The sequence below is a fragment of the Nerophis lumbriciformis genome, linkage group LG22 (genome assembly GCF_033978685.3).
Source record: "Nerophis lumbriciformis linkage group LG22, RoL_Nlum_v2.1, whole genome shotgun sequence".
NCBI lineage: Eukaryota > Metazoa > Chordata > Actinopteri > Syngnathiformes > Syngnathidae > Nerophis > Nerophis lumbriciformis.
Genome location: NC_084569.2, coordinates 31,121,886 through 31,139,958, shown reverse-complemented (window position 1 = coordinate 31,139,958; position 18,073 = coordinate 31,121,886). Strand labels below are relative to the sequence as shown.

Sequence of the window (18,073 nt, the reverse complement as noted above, 5' to 3'; positions counted from 1 at the left end):
AATGTATATATGTACAGTCAAGAAAATAAGTATTTGAACACCCTGCTATTTTGCAAGTTCTCCCACTTCGAAATCATGGAGGGGTCTGAAATTTTCACGGTAGGTGCATGTCTACTGTATGAGAGATAACATAAAAAGAAAAAATCAGAAATCACAATCTATGATTTTTTAACAATTTATTCGTGTGATACAGCTGAAAATAAGTATTTGAACACCTGTCTATCAGCTAGAATTCTGACCCTCAAAGACCTGTTAGTCCGCCTTTAAAAGTCCTCCTCCACTCCACTGTATTATCCTGAATCAGATGCACCTGTGTGAGGTCGTTAGCTGCATAAATACACCTGTCCAACCCATACAATCAGTAAGACCCAATCATTCAGCATGGCTAAGACCAAAGAGCTGTCCAAAGACACCAGAGACAAAATTGTACAACTCCACAAGGATGGAAAGGACTACGGAGAAATTGCCAAGCAGCTTGGTGAAAAAAGGTCCACTGTTGGAGCAATCATTAGAAAATGGAAGAAGCTAAACATGACGGTCAATCTCAATCGGAGTGGAGCCCCATGCAAGATATCACCTCGTGGGGTCTCAATGATGCTAAGAAAGGTGAGGAATCAGCCCAGGACTACACGGCAGGACTTGGTCAATGACCTGAAAAGAGCTGGGACCACTGTTTCCATGGTCACTGTTGGTAATACACTAAGACGTCTTGGTTTGAAATCATGCATGGCACGGAAGGTTCCCCTGCTTGAACCAGCACATGTTAAGGCCCGTCTTAAGTTTGCCAATGACCATTTGGATGATCCAGAGGAGTCATGGGAGAAAGTTTTGTGGACAGATGAGACCAAAATTGACCTTTTCGGTCATAATTCCACTATGCGTGTTTGGAGGAAGAAGAATGATGCGTACTATCCCAAGAACACCATCCCTACTGTGAAGCATGGGGGTGGTAGCATCATGCTTTGGGGGTGTTTTTCTGCTCATGGGACAGGACGACTGTACTGTATTAAGGAGAGGATGACTGCAGCCATGTATTGTGAGATTTTGGCCAAAAACCTCCTTCCCTCAGTCAGATCATTGAAGATGAGTCGTGGCTGGATCTTCCAACATGACAATGACCCAAAGCACACAGCCAGGAAAACCAAGAAGTGGCTTCGTAAGAACCATATCAAGGTTCTGGAGTGGCCTAGCCAGTCTCCAGACCTAAATCCAATTGAAAATCTTTGGAGGGAGCTGAAAGTCTGTGTTACTCAGCGGCAGCCCAGAAACCTGACTGATCTAGAGAAGGTCTGTGTGGAGGAGTGGGCCAAAATCCCTCCTGTAGTCTGTGCAAACCTGGTGAAGAACTACAGGAAACGTTTGACCTCTGTAATTGCAAACAAAGGCTACTCTACCAAATATTAATGTTGGTGTTCAAATACTTATTTTCAGCTGTATCACACAAATAAATTGTTAAAAAATCATAGATTGTGATTTCCGGATTTTTCTTTGTATGTTATGTCTCGTACAGTGGACATGTACCTACCATGAAAATTTCAGACCCCTCCATGATTTCTAAGTGGGAGAACTTGCAAAATAGCAGGGTGTTCAAATACTTATTTTCTTGACTGTATGTGTATATATGTATACATGTATATGTATGTATATATATATATATGTGTGTACATACAGTATATATGTGTAATTATTTATGAATATATATATATGGATATGTGTGTATATATATATGGATATATAGATGAATGTGTGTGTGTGTACATACATATATATACATATATATATATATATATATATACACATATATATATATATATATATATATATATATATATATATACACATGTATAAATGGATATATATGTGTATATATATATATGCATACGTATGTATATATGTGTATATATATATATATATATATATATAAATAAAAAATATATTTATACAGTCGTGCTCATAAGTTTACATACCCTGGGAGAATTTATGATTTATTGGCCATTCTTCAGATAATATGAATGATAACACAAAAACCTTTCTTCCACTCATGCTTAATGGTTGTGTGAAGCTATTTATTGGCAAACAACTGTGTTTACTCTTTTTAAATTAAAATGACAAAAGAATGTACCCAAATGACCCTGATCAAAAGTTTACATACCCCAGTGACTTTGATCTGATAACATGCACAAAAGTTGACACAAACAGGTTTGAATGGCTAATCAAGGTTCCAATCCTCACCTGTGACATGTTTGTTTGTAATTAATGTGTGTGTATAAAAGGTCAGTGAGTTTCTGGGCTTCTGACAGACCACTACAGGACTCTCTGAAAAATTGTGGTGTGGCTGTTTCAAGATGCACAATAAGGAGGCACTTGAAGAAAAATGGGCTGCACGGTCGAGTCGCCAGAAGAAAGCCATTTCTGCGCAAATGTCACAAAGTATCCCGCTTACATTATGCCAAACAGCACAGAGACAAGCCTCAAAACTTCTGGAACAAAGTAATTTGGAGTGGTGAGACCAAAATTTAACTTTTTGGCCACTTGACCATGCAGCCCATTTTTCTTCAAGTGCCTCCTTATTGTGCATCTTGAAACAGCCACACCACAATTTTTCAGCTGAAGTTATTTGTGGATTTTTCTTTGCATCTCGAACAACGTTCCGGGCAGTTGTGGCTGAATTCTTTGCTGGTCTACCCGAATCCCTCATTTTCCACTTCTTAATCAGTGTTTGAACACTGCTGATTGGCATTCTCAATTCCTTGGATATCTTTTTATACCCCTTTCCTGTTTTATGCAGTTCAATTGCCTTTTCTCGCAGATCCTTTGACAATTATTTTGCCTTCCCCATGACTCAGAATCCAGAAACATCTGTGCGGCACTGGATGAAAGATGCAATGGTCTGTCAGAAGCCCAGAAACTCACTGACCTTTTATACACACACATTAATTACAAACAAACAGGCCCCAGGTGAGGATTGGAACCTTGATTAGCCATTCAAACCTGTTTGTGTCAACTTTTGTGCATGTTATCAGATCAAAGTCACTGGGGCATGTAAACTTTTGATCAGGGTCATTTGGGTACTTTCTTTTGTCATTTTGATTTAAAAAGAGTAAACACAGTTGTTTGCCAATAAATAGCTTCATACAACCATTAAGCATGAGTGGAACAAAGGTTTTTGTGTTATCATTCATATTCTCTGAAGAATGGCCAAGAAATCATAAATTCTCCCAGGGTATGTAAACTTATGAGCACAACTGTATATATATATATATATATATATATATGGATGTATGTGTGTATATATATATATAAATAATAATACAAAATATATATATACATACATATATATATATATATATATACATATATATATATATATATATATATATATATATATATAGAGAGAGAGAGAGAGAGATATGCATCAATTTAGAATTGGGATGAATAATAATTGTGATTCGGATGTGAATGAATTTAGAACGTACAGAAAAGATATGCGTGTGTTCTTGTCTCACATAGAGATCATGGATTAATGGGCAAATTCCCTCCTCCCACAGTAAATAAATAAATATATTCTCGAAAATTATGAATCAATTCAGAATCGGAATGAATAAAAAAAAAATCGCGATTTGGATGCGAATCGAATTTTTTTTTTTTAGCACCCCTCGCGCGCATCATTGGCTTTTGTGGGCGTGTAACTCGCTGAAGGATTTGTTTGAATGAACTTAATTAGCAGAAACCGTGTTGTGCAACAGGTGAGAACGAACACAAAATAAAAATTAAAAAATCCTCCTGCTCTTTGAAGAAGTCACATTGTGTCCTTTCTACACACGTGCGGGAGCACAAACATAAACACCCGCATCTCAACTTGTTTAACAGACAGATGGTGGAGGCGGGGCATGTAGGAGGGGGTGGCGAGGCTGCCCGTCAAATACTGATTATGACTGGCCGTCAGCGATATGTCACTTATAGCGAGGCAAGTCTATCAGCTGTTGTTTGATACAAGTTGCCAATGATATCGTTCGCAGTCGGCTCTGCCAGCTCCTCTCGGACATCCAGCCTATCAGGGTGCCCCCTCCATGAAGCGCCGCCTTATGATGCCACCGTCAACAGGAAGGGGGAGGCGCCAGGCGAGGGGAAGGTAGGACAGTCCCAAATGTTACCACAGATTCACTCCACCGTCTTCCTGTCCTACAAACAGTTAGTAGCGATGTAGCGCTTTAGTATTTACACACGCGCCGAGATGACTCAGAGGTTTCTCTCGCAACTGGCCTCATCAGTGCTGCGGGTGTTCGGATGCGGCCATGACGCGGTGAGTGTGCGAGTGACAGTTCTTTGAGTGCCTGCACGAATGAGACTCCTGTCTGTCCTGCTCTTGTATCTGTCGTCCTCAACAAGCCATTGTTACACACTCCTTTTTGGTTGCAGATTCTCTTCTTTTGCAGCAATATTCATGTTGTACTGAGCAACAGGTTGGTGTGTGTGTGTGTGTGTGTGTGTGTGTGTGTGTGTGTGTGTGTGTGTGTGTGTGTGTGTGTGTGTGTGTGTGTGTGTGTGTGTGTGTGTGTGTGTGTGTGGTGTGTGTGTGTGTGTGCGTGTGTGTGCCTGTGCCTAAAGGGTCACTTGTTATTGTGTAATTACCATATTTTTCGGACTATAGGGAAAACAAAAACCGACAGTGCACCTTATAACCAGGTGCGCCTTATGTACGTATCAATTCTGGTTGCGCTTACCGACCTCGAAGCAATTTTATTTGGTCCATTTTGTTAACGTAAGTGTTCAGCACATGGCAGTCACACATAAGAGATATTATTATGGTGTGTGTGTGTATAAGGATACCAAAATGGCACCTATTGGGAGACATATTATTATCTGGAGTTTTGTTTCACAGTATTATACAAAACAAACTTTTCTTACATAATCTATGCAACATTTTGACCAAAGAACCACAATTACATGTTATGAAATTGAACTGAACTAAACTGAACAGAACAAGGAAGTTTACCAATTCAGGTTGCGCTCACCGACCTCGAAGCAATTTTATTTGGTCCATTTTGTTAACGTAAGTGTTCAGCACATGGCAGTCACACATAAGAGATATTATTATGGTGTGTGTGTATAAGGATCCCACAATGGCACCTATTGGGAGACATATTATTATCTGGAGTTTTGTTTCACAATATTATACAAAACAAACTTTTCTTACATAATCTATGCAACATTTTGACCAAAGAACCACAATTACATGTTATGAAACTGAACTGAACTAAACTAAACAAAACAAGGAAGTTTACCAATTCTGTTTGCGCTTACTAACCTCAAAGCAATTTTATTTGGTACATTTTGTTAACATAAGTGTGTCCAGTAGATGGCAGTCACACCATAAGAGATACGTGTAGACTGCATGTTGACTGACGCCTGTTCAATAAATGACGCAAGCAAGTACACGTCAGAAAGCGAGACCAAAACTTTGATGTTTCTTTGAGAATATAGAACATTACACACGGCACTCAAAAATCTGTCTAAATTTTTTAGTACGACTTTGGTGAGCTACGAAGCCGCACCGCTTGATGGATTGTCGGAGCATTGCGGCTACCGTAGTCAGACGTACTGTGCTTCAACATACATCATACTTGCCAACCCTCCCGATTTTCCCGGGAGACTCCCAAATTTCAGTGCCCCTCCCGAAAATCTCCCGGGACAACCATTATGGCGTCACATTAGTGCCAAAATCCGAGCGCATAAAAACTGTTATCGCGCGCTGATTCTCCACTTCGTGCGCGCGCGCGCGCAAAAGGGTGTCGCGCGCGCGCACGAAGTGGAGAATCAGCGACGCCTTTCTGCGCGCTCTCTGTGTACTCCTGGCATCTCTCCTCGCGCTGTCATGTTTCTTTTTGGCACTTTGGGGGCGGGTATGCTTAGACGGCCCCTCCTTTCTGATTGGCTCTGAGCATTTTTCACATGACCAATCATTCTCCAGTGTAGCAACGTTGTAGCCATCTTACCTCGGACAGCTGGCCTCAATCATTACATTGATGTCAATGGTACATGTACTAATTAAATTACCATAACTTGCTCGATTTTCGACCAATTTACAAACGGTTTGCCTTGTTCCAAATCTTATTACATGTAGATATGACATAGGATGCTGTACCTGTTGAAATGACCTCTTTCGCTTTAAAAAAAAAAGACTTAATTGTGCAACATAGTTGTGTAGGGTCAGTGTTAGTCAGTTCTCTGATTATTTTAAACTGTTTCAGAATACATTATTAAAAGCTATTTTTAACATTTTAAAAACAAAATTCAAAGATTATTTCACTAATTTTATGGCTTAATCAAAAGAAATTCCATAAATTAGAAAACAAATGTTCAAGAAGAAGTGAAAATATAAAATAATGTTATGGTTGGATGTTATTGCTGGTGGACCAGTTCTGGCTGAAAGATGTGATTATGGTGTTTGTTGTCTTATTATTTATTTGGGTCACATTTTGTATTACCCTGTATTGTGTTTATGTGGTATGAAATAACCTTCATCAGCGCGCAACATTTTTTTTATCCACTTCTTCCTCCGTAAATCTTGATACATATTAACGATGACCCGCCCTGCTATACTTCTGATTGGCTCTGAGCATTTTTCAGCATTTTTCGCCTGACCAATCAGAAAGAAGGGGCCGTCTAAGCATACCCGCCCCCAAAGTGCCAAAAAGAAACATGACAGCGCGAGGAGAGATGCCAGGAGTACACAGAGAGCGCGCAGAAAGGCGTCGCGCGCTCAGAAATGCACCGCGCACACGCAAAAAGGCACCCCGCGCGCGCAAAAAGGCACAGCGCGCGCGCACAGAAAGGCACCGCGCACGCGCAAAAAGGCACCACGCGCGCGCAAAAGGGTGTCGCGCGCGGGCACGAAGTGGAGAATCAGCGCGCGATAACAGTTTTTATGCGCTCGGATTTTTGGCACTAATGTGACGCCATAAACCATTCTCCCGAATTTCTCCCGATTTCCACCCGGACAACAATATTGGGGGCGTGCCTTAAAGGCACTGCCTAGCGTCCTCTACAACCTGTCGTCACGTCCGCTTTTCCTCCATAAAAACAGCGTGCCGGCCCACTCATAATATATACGGCTTTTACACACACATGAGTGGATGCAAGGCATACTTGATCAACAGCCATACAGGTCACACTGAGAGTGGCCGTATAAACAACTTTAAAACTGTTACAAATATGCGCCATACTGTGAATCCACACCAAACCAGAATGACAAACACATTTCGGGAGAACATCCGCACCGTAACACGACATAAACAACAGAACAAATACCCAGAATCCATTGCAGCACTAACTCTTCCGGAACGCTACAATATACACCCCCCAAAAAATGGCACCTATTAGGAGACATTATCTGGCGTTTTGTTTAGCAATATTATGCAAAACCAACTTTTCTTACCTATTGGAACCTGCTGATGTGTATTTGGGCTCTGCATAAGTCTCGAAAAATTGTGCACGTCCGCCACTGTAGCCAATAAGCGCCTTCTTTTTCTCTATCCTCTTGTTGTGAGGCATTCATCCTCCGCTGTTGCCATTTCTAATACAAAGTAACGTACAGTTTTAACTGATATCTGTCAGTAGACTGTCTATGGAAGCACTAGAAGCTACTGATACAACAAAGATGACGGGGATAAGACGCTGTTGAAGTGGAGCCACGTAATTAAGACCGCCCACAAAACGCCAAGAGACGGTCAGAAAGCGGCTGGAAAACATCATCTATGCAGGCTTTTGACCAAAGGTTACGCAGACTACAAGGAAGTGTTCTAAATGTAGAAAAAAATCATAATATGACCCTTTTAATGCGCCTTATGTATGAAAATAGACCCGTTCATCAACAGTGGAGTGGGCCTTAGAATCCGAAAAATACGGTATCTGAAAAGTGCTCTTGTAGCAAAGACTTTTGTTGGTTTATATTAGTGTGTGCCAAGTTTTAAGGACCATCTGTGAGGTACAAGCCCTCACAGTCAAGAAGCCCTCAGCAGTGTTGTTTTCCAGTGAAAAATCTTTTCTCAAAGCCAAGATAGAGGAATATGGATTAATCATGCACCAAGAGTGCATGATTAAAATGTGCCTCAAAAAAAGACCCCAATATTTGTACACAAAAGTAATTGTATTGTAAGAATGTCACCCAGGAACGTGTTTAAACGTCATTTATTTGCTCAAAACTTGGTAACAGTTTTATCTAAAAGTTCTTTCGGGCTGCTTATTGAAGTGAAATTTGCCCAGTGAGCACTCTCTCCTCCCTCATTTTTGTACTGACGTATGCATCGATCTGATCTCTGACCGTACCATGGATGCTGTAAAAAAGCTTGTAAACTCAAAATAAATTGCATGATTAATATAAGTGTGCACACGATTAATGCGATTTCTTTTGTGTGATTAATCACATGAGTTAACTATTTAATCTTGACAGCCCTAACTACGATACATATTGCAGCCTCTTGCGATGATTACATATTATTCTATTTACATTATAGCCGCCAGCAAAGAAAAATCCATGGATTAGCCGCACTGTTTTATAAACCGCATGGTTCAAAGCCTAGGTTGATAATCCGGGATTTACGGTATTACTAGTTTAAAAAGACCTGAAAGGCCTCCAATGCACTTTGAACACCCCTGTGTTAGGGTAACACCACTGATTTGAAAACTAAAGTGTGAATTTTAACTTAAAATTTTTCAAGAAAATAAACTTTAAGTGTAGCTGATATAAGGAGTAACACAAATATGTAAACAATATAACATTTATGTGATTATATTTTATGGTTAAGTCTAATTTTAGGAAGCGGAAACAGGCAACAAATGCTATTTTTATTTTTGTGTTCAATATAGTGCCAATTAAAGCGTGAGATAATTATGCACTCCCGACCTGACAAGGCCTGTTAGGTCCGAAAGAGAAAGAGATGATACAGTATTATCTGCTCACAGATGTTACTTGGATTATTCTATTTACATTATAACTGCCAGCAAAGAAGAATCCATGAATTAGCCGCACCGTTTTATAAGCCGCATGGTTCAAAGCCTAGGTTGATAATCCGGGACTTACGGTATTACTAGTTTAAAAAGACCTCAAAGGCCTCCAATGCACTTTGAACACCCCTGTGTTAGGGGAACACCACTGATTTTAAAACTAAAGTGTGAATTTTAACTTAAAATTTTTCAAGAAAATAAACTTTAAGTGTAGCTGATATAAGGAGTAACACAAATATGTAAACAATATAACATTTATATGATTATATTTTATGGTTAAGTCTAATTTTAGGATGCGGTAACAGGCAACAAATGCTATTTTTATTTTTGTGTTCAATATAGTGCCAATTAAAGCGTGAGATAATTATGCACTCCTGACCTGACAAGGCCTGTTAGGTCCGAAAGAGAAAGAGATGATACAGTATTATCTGCTCACAGATGTTACCTGGTGGTTGTTTCAGCTGGCCCTGGATAGTGCCACTCCTTAATGCTTTAGTCAGGCGCAGGATTCTCATAGGAACGAAGCAAAAACACAACCTTTCCTACTGTAAAGAAAAAGAAAGAAACGGCTCAGCAGGCGGGTCCAAACTTTTTCTACATGTTCAGTAAATGAAAGCATGCTGAGGCTACTTTTACACATTTCGTACACTAAATGTGCAAAAAGGTCAATACATGCTAATATACAAAACAGCTTTGTGTTGTATTGGACCAAGCAGATTTGTGTCATATCTAATAATATTTTAAGTTTTCATAAAATCCAGAGGGCCAATAAAAATTAAGCTGTGGGCTGAAAATGTCCCCCGGGCCGCACTTTGGACATCCCTGCAGTCCAGCATACAAAACCCGTCAAGTCAGTCCTGCGAATAATCACAGTGAAATGCTGACTTTGCATCTTTGGTGTGATTAATCACATGAGTTACCGTATTTTTCGGACTACAAGTCGCTCCGAAGTATAAGTCGCACCGGCCGAAAATGCATAATAAAGAAGGAAAAAAACATATATAAGTCGCATTTTTGGGGGAAATTTATTTGATAAAAGCCAACACCAAGAATAGACTTTTGAAAGGCAATTTAAAATAAATAAAGAATAGTGAACAACAGGCTGAATAAGTGTACGTTATATGAGGCATAAATAACCAACTGAGAACGTGCCTGGTATGTTAACGTAACATATTATGGTAAGAGTCATTCAAATAACTATAACATATAGAACATGCTATACGTTTACCAAACAATCTGTCACTCCTAATCGCTAAATCCCATGAAATCTTATACGTCTAGTCTCTTACGTGAATGAGATAAATAATATTATTTGATATTTTACGGTAATGTGTTAATCATTTCACACATAAGTCGCTCCTGAGTATAAGTCGCACCAAACTATGAAAAAACCTGCGACTTTTAGTCCGAAAAATACGGTAACTCGTTAATCTTGACAGGCCTAACTGCGATATATATTGCAGCCCTCTTGCGACGATGAAATATTATTTGGTGTATGAATGATAATAGCACCTTTTCAAAACAGGTTACAAAGGCTCATAATTTAGCGGTTGACGTGTGCGGTAAGAAATCGCCTCATTTCCATTTGTATTGTTGTGTCTAAACTATTGTTAATCTACTGGCTAATTTACTGTTTTAACATGGTTTTATTTACACTAGGGCTGTGCCAATCGATCAGTATCGGACGATTGTTGGTGAAAAAGTATGTGATTGCGATCACAAATGCTGATCCCGTTAGTGTTGGTCCCCCGGCTGATAAGTGGCTAGCAGCACTAATTATGTGTCTCCATACACCGCTCCCCCAAGTTAATAATAACCACCTCCATTTCTGCAAATTAACTGAATTTCTTAGCATCCTAAGTATCATTTTCAAGTAGGGAGGCCATGTTACACACCAAGAGCAAACATGGATGGAGATGGATAGCCATCAAGATAGCTTGAAACTACAGACAAAATAAGTGCTTAGTAAAATTGAAGTGTAGACGGAAGCAGAAAGTAAGCAGCTAATACAGGAAGTTAACAAAATAAGAGTACTGTTGGTTTTTCAGCGTTGTCACAGTCAGTACACAACACAAAAGATCGATGCCTAAATTGGTGGTGTTGACATCAAAGGTAATATCAGTAAATAGTCGATACCGGAAAAATTAGATTGATATTTTTATTTCCTGAAAACCTATTTTATGTTGTTTTTTTAATATTTACCAAATTCAGAGAGCAATTTTCTGGACACAGCAGGACTTTGAGCGCAGAAATGATCACAATGAGTAGTGGATAGTACTGCTTTTGTTTTTTTTGTTTTTTTGGTTTTTTTTTTAAATCAACATAGAAAAAACACACAATACACTTTCAACTAGTGCAGGGGTCGGCAACCTTTACCAGTCAAAGAGCCATTTTAACCAGTTTCACAAATTATAGAAAACAATGGGAGCCGCAAAATTTTTTTGAAATTTTAAATGAAATAACACTGCATACAAAGTTGTTTTTTTTGCTTTGTGCTATGTATAACAGTTGCTTTGTGCTATGGATAACTAGGGGTCTCAGACACACTGCCCACACCTTTATGTGGAATTTGAAAGCTGGTGCGGCACGCGGGTTTTAATTGAATGGCGCTTGTCAGCGTCATGCGTGCCGTGATGGTACAGCATATAGCACCCACTACAGTCAGCGTGCCTGATCAGCCACACGTTGTATGGGGCTTCAAATTTGCTCACGTTGGTAACAGCAATGCATACTTGGTCAACAACCACACAGCTCACACTGACGGTGGCTGTATAAAAAGAAAACTTTAACACTCTTACTAATAATGCGCCACACTGTGAACCCACACCAAACAAGAATGACAAACAAATTTCGGGAGAACATCTGCACCGTAACACAACATAAACACAACAGGACAAATACCCAGAATCCCATGAAGCCCTAACTCTTCCGGGATACATTATACACCCCCCGCTACCAAATCCCGCCCACCTCAACCGACGCACAGGGGGGGGGGGGTTGATGTGTGAGGGAGCAGGGTTGGGGTGGGGGCGGGGTTTGGTGGTAGCAGGGGTGTATAATGTAGCCCGGAAGAGTCAGGGCTGCATGGGATTCTGGGTGTTTGTGCTGTTGTGTTTATGTTGTGTTAAGGTGCAGATGTTCTCCCGAAATGTGTTAGGCATTTTTGTTTGGTTTTGGTTCAAAGTGTGGCGCGTTATTAGTAAGAGTGTTAAAGTTGTTTTATATGACCACCGTCAGTGTAACCTGTGTGGCTATTGACCAAGTATGCCTTGCTGTCACGTACGTGTGCAAGCAAAAGATGTATATTGTATAACAAGTGTTGGGCTGGCACTCTGTTAATACAGATTGTAGAGGGCGCTAAATGTTCTACCATCATGGCACGCCCTTATTATAGCCGTAAGGGTGAAAATCGGTGAATATTAGTCCCGGGAGTTTTCTGCGAGAGGCACTGAAATCCGGAAGTCTCACGGGAAAATTGGTGGGTTCAGCAAGTAAGCTGCTGAGCCGCATCAGAGTGATCAAAGAGCCGCATGCGGCTCCGGAGCCGCGGGTTGCCGACCCCTGAACTAGTGCATCAACCCAAAAAAAAAAAAACTCCCTCCCCCATTCACACTCATACACACCCACTCACACAAAAGGGGTTGTTTCTTTCTGGTACCAATATTCTGGTTCCCACAACATGGACAACACTTCTGCAAGGGACACAGTCCCTGAAGCACACTTGATTGTATGTGCTGCTGGTCCACTAACATTTTCATTTAATTACTATTTCTTTTTTTATGTAATTATTTTGATATTGTTTTACTTTCTTTTTTATCCAAGAAAATATTTATTTATCTTATTTAAAAAAAAAAGAAAAGAAAAAAGGACCCTATCTTCACCAGACCAGGTTGTAAATGAAATGAGATTTGTTTAAAGGGTTTTTAAAACCAGGTCCAGTCCAGATAATGTCCAAGTCGGGTTCAGCAACACACACCTTCATTCAAGTACACTGAGAAAAAAATAAAATAAAATGTATGTACAGTCCAGATTATGTTCAGGTCACTCAAAATTAGGGAACACAACAATAGATAGCATATAATCTATAAACATAATTACACTTTCATCATAAGCCTTTGAGGACTTCCCATCTTTTTTTATGTTTTTTGGCATCATTATCATTTTCAACCATATAACTTTCTAAAGTTAAAAAATACTGAATAAATGTTTTAAAGAAAGTAATACTAAGTGAATATCTGTTTTTGGCCTTAAAAATAAATCTTTTACCGAGTACTATAATTAAATTGATTAAATCATGATTGTCAATGAACTCTCCCAAAATAACAGAAACCACATCAAGCTTCATAAACAAACCAATCCTTAAACACATTTTTTAAACTTACACCCAAAACGAAGACACAATATGACAATACCAAAACAAATGCAGGGTGGATTCAGACTCCTGACAACAAAATCGGCAGTCATCTGACTCTGTCATATTCCATAATTTTAACATTTTCCCCGTGGGTAAGAAGTTATAAATAATTTTAATTTGAAAATAACGATTTTGCACATCAATAGTAGTTTTATAGATTAGTTTGAATATAGCATCCCACGGCAACGGGCAGTCAAAAAAGTCCTCCCATTTTCCATATGTACAGGTAAAAGCCAGTAAATTAGAATATTTTGAAAAACTTGATTTATTTCAGTAATTGCATTCAAAAGGTGTAACTTGTACATTATATTTATTCATTGCACACAGACTGATGCATTCAAATGTTTATTTCATTTAATTTTGATGATTTGAAGTGGCAACAAATGAAAATCCAAAATTCCGTGTGTCACAAAATTAGAATATTACTTAAGGCTAATACAAAAAAGGGATTTTTAGAAATGTTGGCCAACTGAAAAGTATGAAAATGAAAAATATGAGCATGTACAATACTCAATACTTGGTTGGAGCTCCTTTTGCCTCAATTACTGCGTTAATGCGGCGTGGCATGGAGTCGAAGAGTTTCTGGCACTGCTCAGGTGTTATGAGAGCCCAGGTTGCTCTGATAGTGGCCTTCAACTCTTCTGCGTTTTTGGGTCTGGCATTCTGCATCTTCCTTTTCACAATACCCCACAGATTTTCTATGGGGCTAAGGTCAGGGGAGTTGGCGGGCCAATTTAGAACAGAAATACCATGGTCCGTAAACCAGGCACGGGTAGATTTTGCGCTGTGTGCAGGCGCCAAGTCCTGTTGGAACTTGAAATCTCCATCTCCATAGAGCAGGTCAGCAGCAGGAAGCATGAAGTGCTCTAAAACTTGCTGGTAGACGGCTGCGTTGACCCTGGATCTCAGGAAACAGAGTGGACCGACACCAGCAGATGACATGGCACCCCAAACCATCACTGATGGTGGAAACTTTACACTAGACTTCAGGCAACGTGGATCCTGTGCCTCTCCTGTCTTCCTCCAGACTCTGGGACCTCGATTTCCAAAGGAAATGCAAAATTTGCATGGTTGGGTGATGGTTTGGGGTGCCATGTCATCTGCTGGTTTTTGCTCTTAAAGTCCAGGGAATTATTTACTGAGTTTGTAAACAATAACAAAAACGACAAAATAATTTATTATTAGTAAAGAAATATCAATCGAATTACTGTAGTGTCATCTAGTTGCAAACTCCGGCTCTAACTAGGGATGTAACGATAAATGATAATAATGTGATTTCAATTAAAACGATCAAAAAACAAATTGCTAAACTCACGGACTGGCCAGTGCTACCTTGCTAGCTTAAATGCTAACATGAAAACAAAATATATTAACGTCTTTCCTTATTAAGAAACGCCATACCTCAATCTAAACTTATATAAATGCATTACTGTCTGAGTAACTAAGATATTGAATGATCCATCCAAGAAATACGCGACGGGGGAGATTTTACGGGGCGTTAAAAGACAGCTGAAAAGGGTAGGACAACCAAATAGTGGAAGGCCCACCAGATTTTATTTGCAAAGCACTTTTCATTTAAATGCAATAAAGCGCTTTAGTACAAACCAATATTTAGAGTAATAAAAGCTTAACCGTTAAAAATGTTGGTCACAAAAATCGGGATGCAACATTTTCATATCGTTACACTCCAGCGGCACTGAGAGCGGACTCGGCCAAACCGCCTCTAGGTAGAGATGCAATTTTCAATGCCAACAAAGAAATTGACTCAGAAATGTTATTATAAGACACGATACAACAACTAGACATAAATGATCATAATCAGTTCATTTTGAAATGTTATAATTAAAAACAATATTTATTAGCTCACAAATGTACCGAAACTTAGTACCGTTGAGTACTGGTATCAATTACCAGGTACCGGGAATTGGTACCGTATCGGTTCGAATGCGAAAAAACCCCATCCATACTGACACTAGGATGGGGTTATATCCTACATCCAAGAGCACTACCTAAACGGTTAGCATATACTCCTACAGTGTGTGGCGCAGCATGTTTAGCTATTCCTCGTCCTCCGGTGATAACAGTACTTGTAAGAAACGTAGTGCTGACTCAGAAGGAGGTCATAATTAGGGATGTCCCGATACGATATTTGGATCGGATCGGCTGCCGATATTTGCCAAAAATTGCGTATCGGCAAGGCATGGGAAAATGCCGATCCAGATCCAGTTTAAAAAAAAACTCCGGTCCGTGTTTTCCAACGCACCGATTTAAATAATACATTCCACTTTTCTGCTGCTCCCTAATTTTCGTTCCGCATTTTCCAGCACACCTTCAACACATCCACATGTCTGTGAATTCTCACGCAGTTGCTTTTAGCTGCTGGCATTACACGACAGGCTCTTCTCACTCTTTCCTGTGTCTCCCTCTCACAGACAGCAAGTGCACCTTCTTACACACGTCACATACTGTCACGTCATACGTCACATACTGTCACGTCATACGTCACATACGTATATGCCCTCTCCCAGCAGAGAGGTAGCAGCATGGCTAACGTTAGCTGTGATGCTAGCGCAGCCGTGCGAGCAACGCTCCCTCTAAGGTGCTCGCCTGTGCAATTGCGCACTGTTTAAGCGTCCTCTGCGCATAGCAAATCTATGCCACGCACAAAATCAAATAAAAAAATAAGCGCATAACAATTTTCGACACACGGACACGACAGAGAAAACAGTTTTCGTCATCATTGTTCAAATATTGTGACGTCTGTCGAGACGCTTATCTCCATTCGGTGCCACACGTCCACACCATCAAAATGCCGAGGCAAAAATGTCCACATCAACACCGTATGAAAAAATTTGTGATTTTTTTAGTTGTGATTTCCTTCTCTGCATGAAAGTTTAAAAGTAGCATATATTAATGCAGTATGAAGAAGAATGTTTTAATGTAGACATGCAAGCCTTGAAAGAAAATTTTGAAAATCAAGACTACATTTCCTGCAAATGGGTGCATTTCTACCCTATATTTTAACTTTAGATTTATTCTCATATCAAACTCTTTTGGCTGTCTTTTTGACACTTACATCCGGCGCCCCCCTCCACACCCCGCATTATAAATAATGTAAATAATTCAATGTGATTATCTTGTGTGATGACTGTATTATGATGATAGTATATATCTGATAGTATATATCTGTATCATGAATCAATTTAAGTGGACCCCGACTTCAACAAGTTGAAAAACTTATTCGGGTGTTACCATTTAGTGGTCAATTGTACGGAATATGTACTTCACTGTGCAACCTACTAATAAAAGTCTCAATCAATCAATCAAAACACATAGAATCATCATACTACTGTGATTATATGCATCAAGTGTTCATTCAAGGCTAAGGCAAAATATCGAGATATATATTGTGTATCGCAATATGGCCTTAAAATATCTCAATATTAAAAAAAGGCCATATCGCCCAGCCCTAGTTCAATGATGCCATTTCTGTTTGTCATGTATAATTTTGTCTATTTTGTGTTTATCCTTGAATAAACAGGTCAGTTTCTTGTTACCAACCATTGTGTATTATTCAAACTCCCCTAATTCAGCTGGCTAGTTGTTATCAAGAGTACTAAAACCCTTTTCAACATGATTCTGACAACTAAGTAGGATAAATAACTTTAAACTTTAATACATGCTCGGATAGGCCAGTATCGGTATCGGTCAGTATCGGTATCGGATCGGAAATGCAAAAACAATATCGGTATCGGATCGGAAGTGCAAAAACCTGGATCGGGACATCCCTAGTCATAATTATATCATTTATATCGTCTGTATGGCGCAACTCCAACATCCAACCATGCGAGAAAAGGGTGTCGTAGCGCACTAGCTATAATCTGATCAAAGAGAGTGGCGTTGAAACAGGAGTTCAGAACATTCATAGAGATGAATGAGTCTTCCTTGTATTCCCTAATTGTTGCTATGTTGGCTACAGACAGACTTGGTTTCAAGACAGTTCTTGGTGGCACCAAGATGGTGGCTGCCATGGAAACCAGTGACAGCATTGCCCTCCTGTCTCCTCTCCTGTAGAGCTCAGAGGCCGTTGTCCAATGGCTGAGCGACTTTCAGCTGCAGGTCTACGCTCCAAACTTCTTGGGCGCCGGGTATGACTTGCCCACCATTAGCCGAATGACCCCGGAGGTAAGGCACTGGTCCCGGGCACCTCTGACCAGCACAACGGAGACCTAACCTAGTGCGCACAGATGTGATTTGTGCATGCATGCGGGGTGGGAAAGATAATTTCCTAAAAATTATCACGGTTGTTCCTGTCCTGGTGTTCCCTGTTCACTTGTCACCCCTGCAAGTCTGTAGTCACCTTCTGTAAGCAGCAAACTGTTTCCTACGACGCACAAGACTGCCACCGAGCCTGCATGCCGACTTGTCAGATTCAGGAGTCTGCTTATGGGCCACATGTAACAGTAATTATATGAATGTAAACGTACAATGGCTGTTTTTGAGTATTATATTTGTTACAGATTGATGGATAACTTGCTTTAAAATCTTATGTCAAGATGGCAAACACATATTAAAGTGTTTATTTTTAATGACATCCAAGAATTATGTAGCGTGCCCATTAAAATTATGGGATGGGCCACATTAAAATGAAGT

General features: G+C 39.8%; 1 protein-coding gene and 1 long non-coding RNA gene across 9 annotated transcripts in view; one reads left to right on the top strand and one right to left on the bottom strand.

Annotated features, from left to right (window-relative positions):
• The window catches only part of caskin1 (CASK interacting protein 1), a 339,666-nt gene that overhangs the window by 277,960 nt on the left and 43,633 nt on the right, over positions 1-18,073 (top strand). For 5 of the 6 annotated variants that reach the window (XM_061973687.2, XM_061973688.2, XM_061973685.2 and 2 more), the window contains 2 exons: positions 4,020-4,132; positions 17,495-17,605. In XM_061973687.2, coding sequence (XP_061829671.1) covers positions 4,020-4,132; positions 17,495-17,605 — 224 coding nt within the window. The remainder of the gene's footprint in view (positions 1-4,019; positions 4,133-17,494; positions 17,606-18,073) is intronic. The other variant, XM_061973686.2, reaches the window with a different exon arrangement.
• The window catches only part of LOC140679716 (uncharacterized), a 196,952-nt gene that overhangs the window by 138,432 nt on the left and 40,447 nt on the right, over positions 1-18,073 (bottom strand). Inside the window, exon 1 of one of the 3 annotated variants that reach the window (XR_012051091.1) lies at positions 9,452-9,538. The exons of the other annotated variants lie outside the window; for them this stretch is intronic. This is a non-coding gene — a long non-coding RNA (uncharacterized lncRNA). Of the gene's footprint in view, positions 1-9,451; positions 9,539-18,073 lie in introns of those variants that run through there. 3 annotated transcript variants of the gene reach the window in all.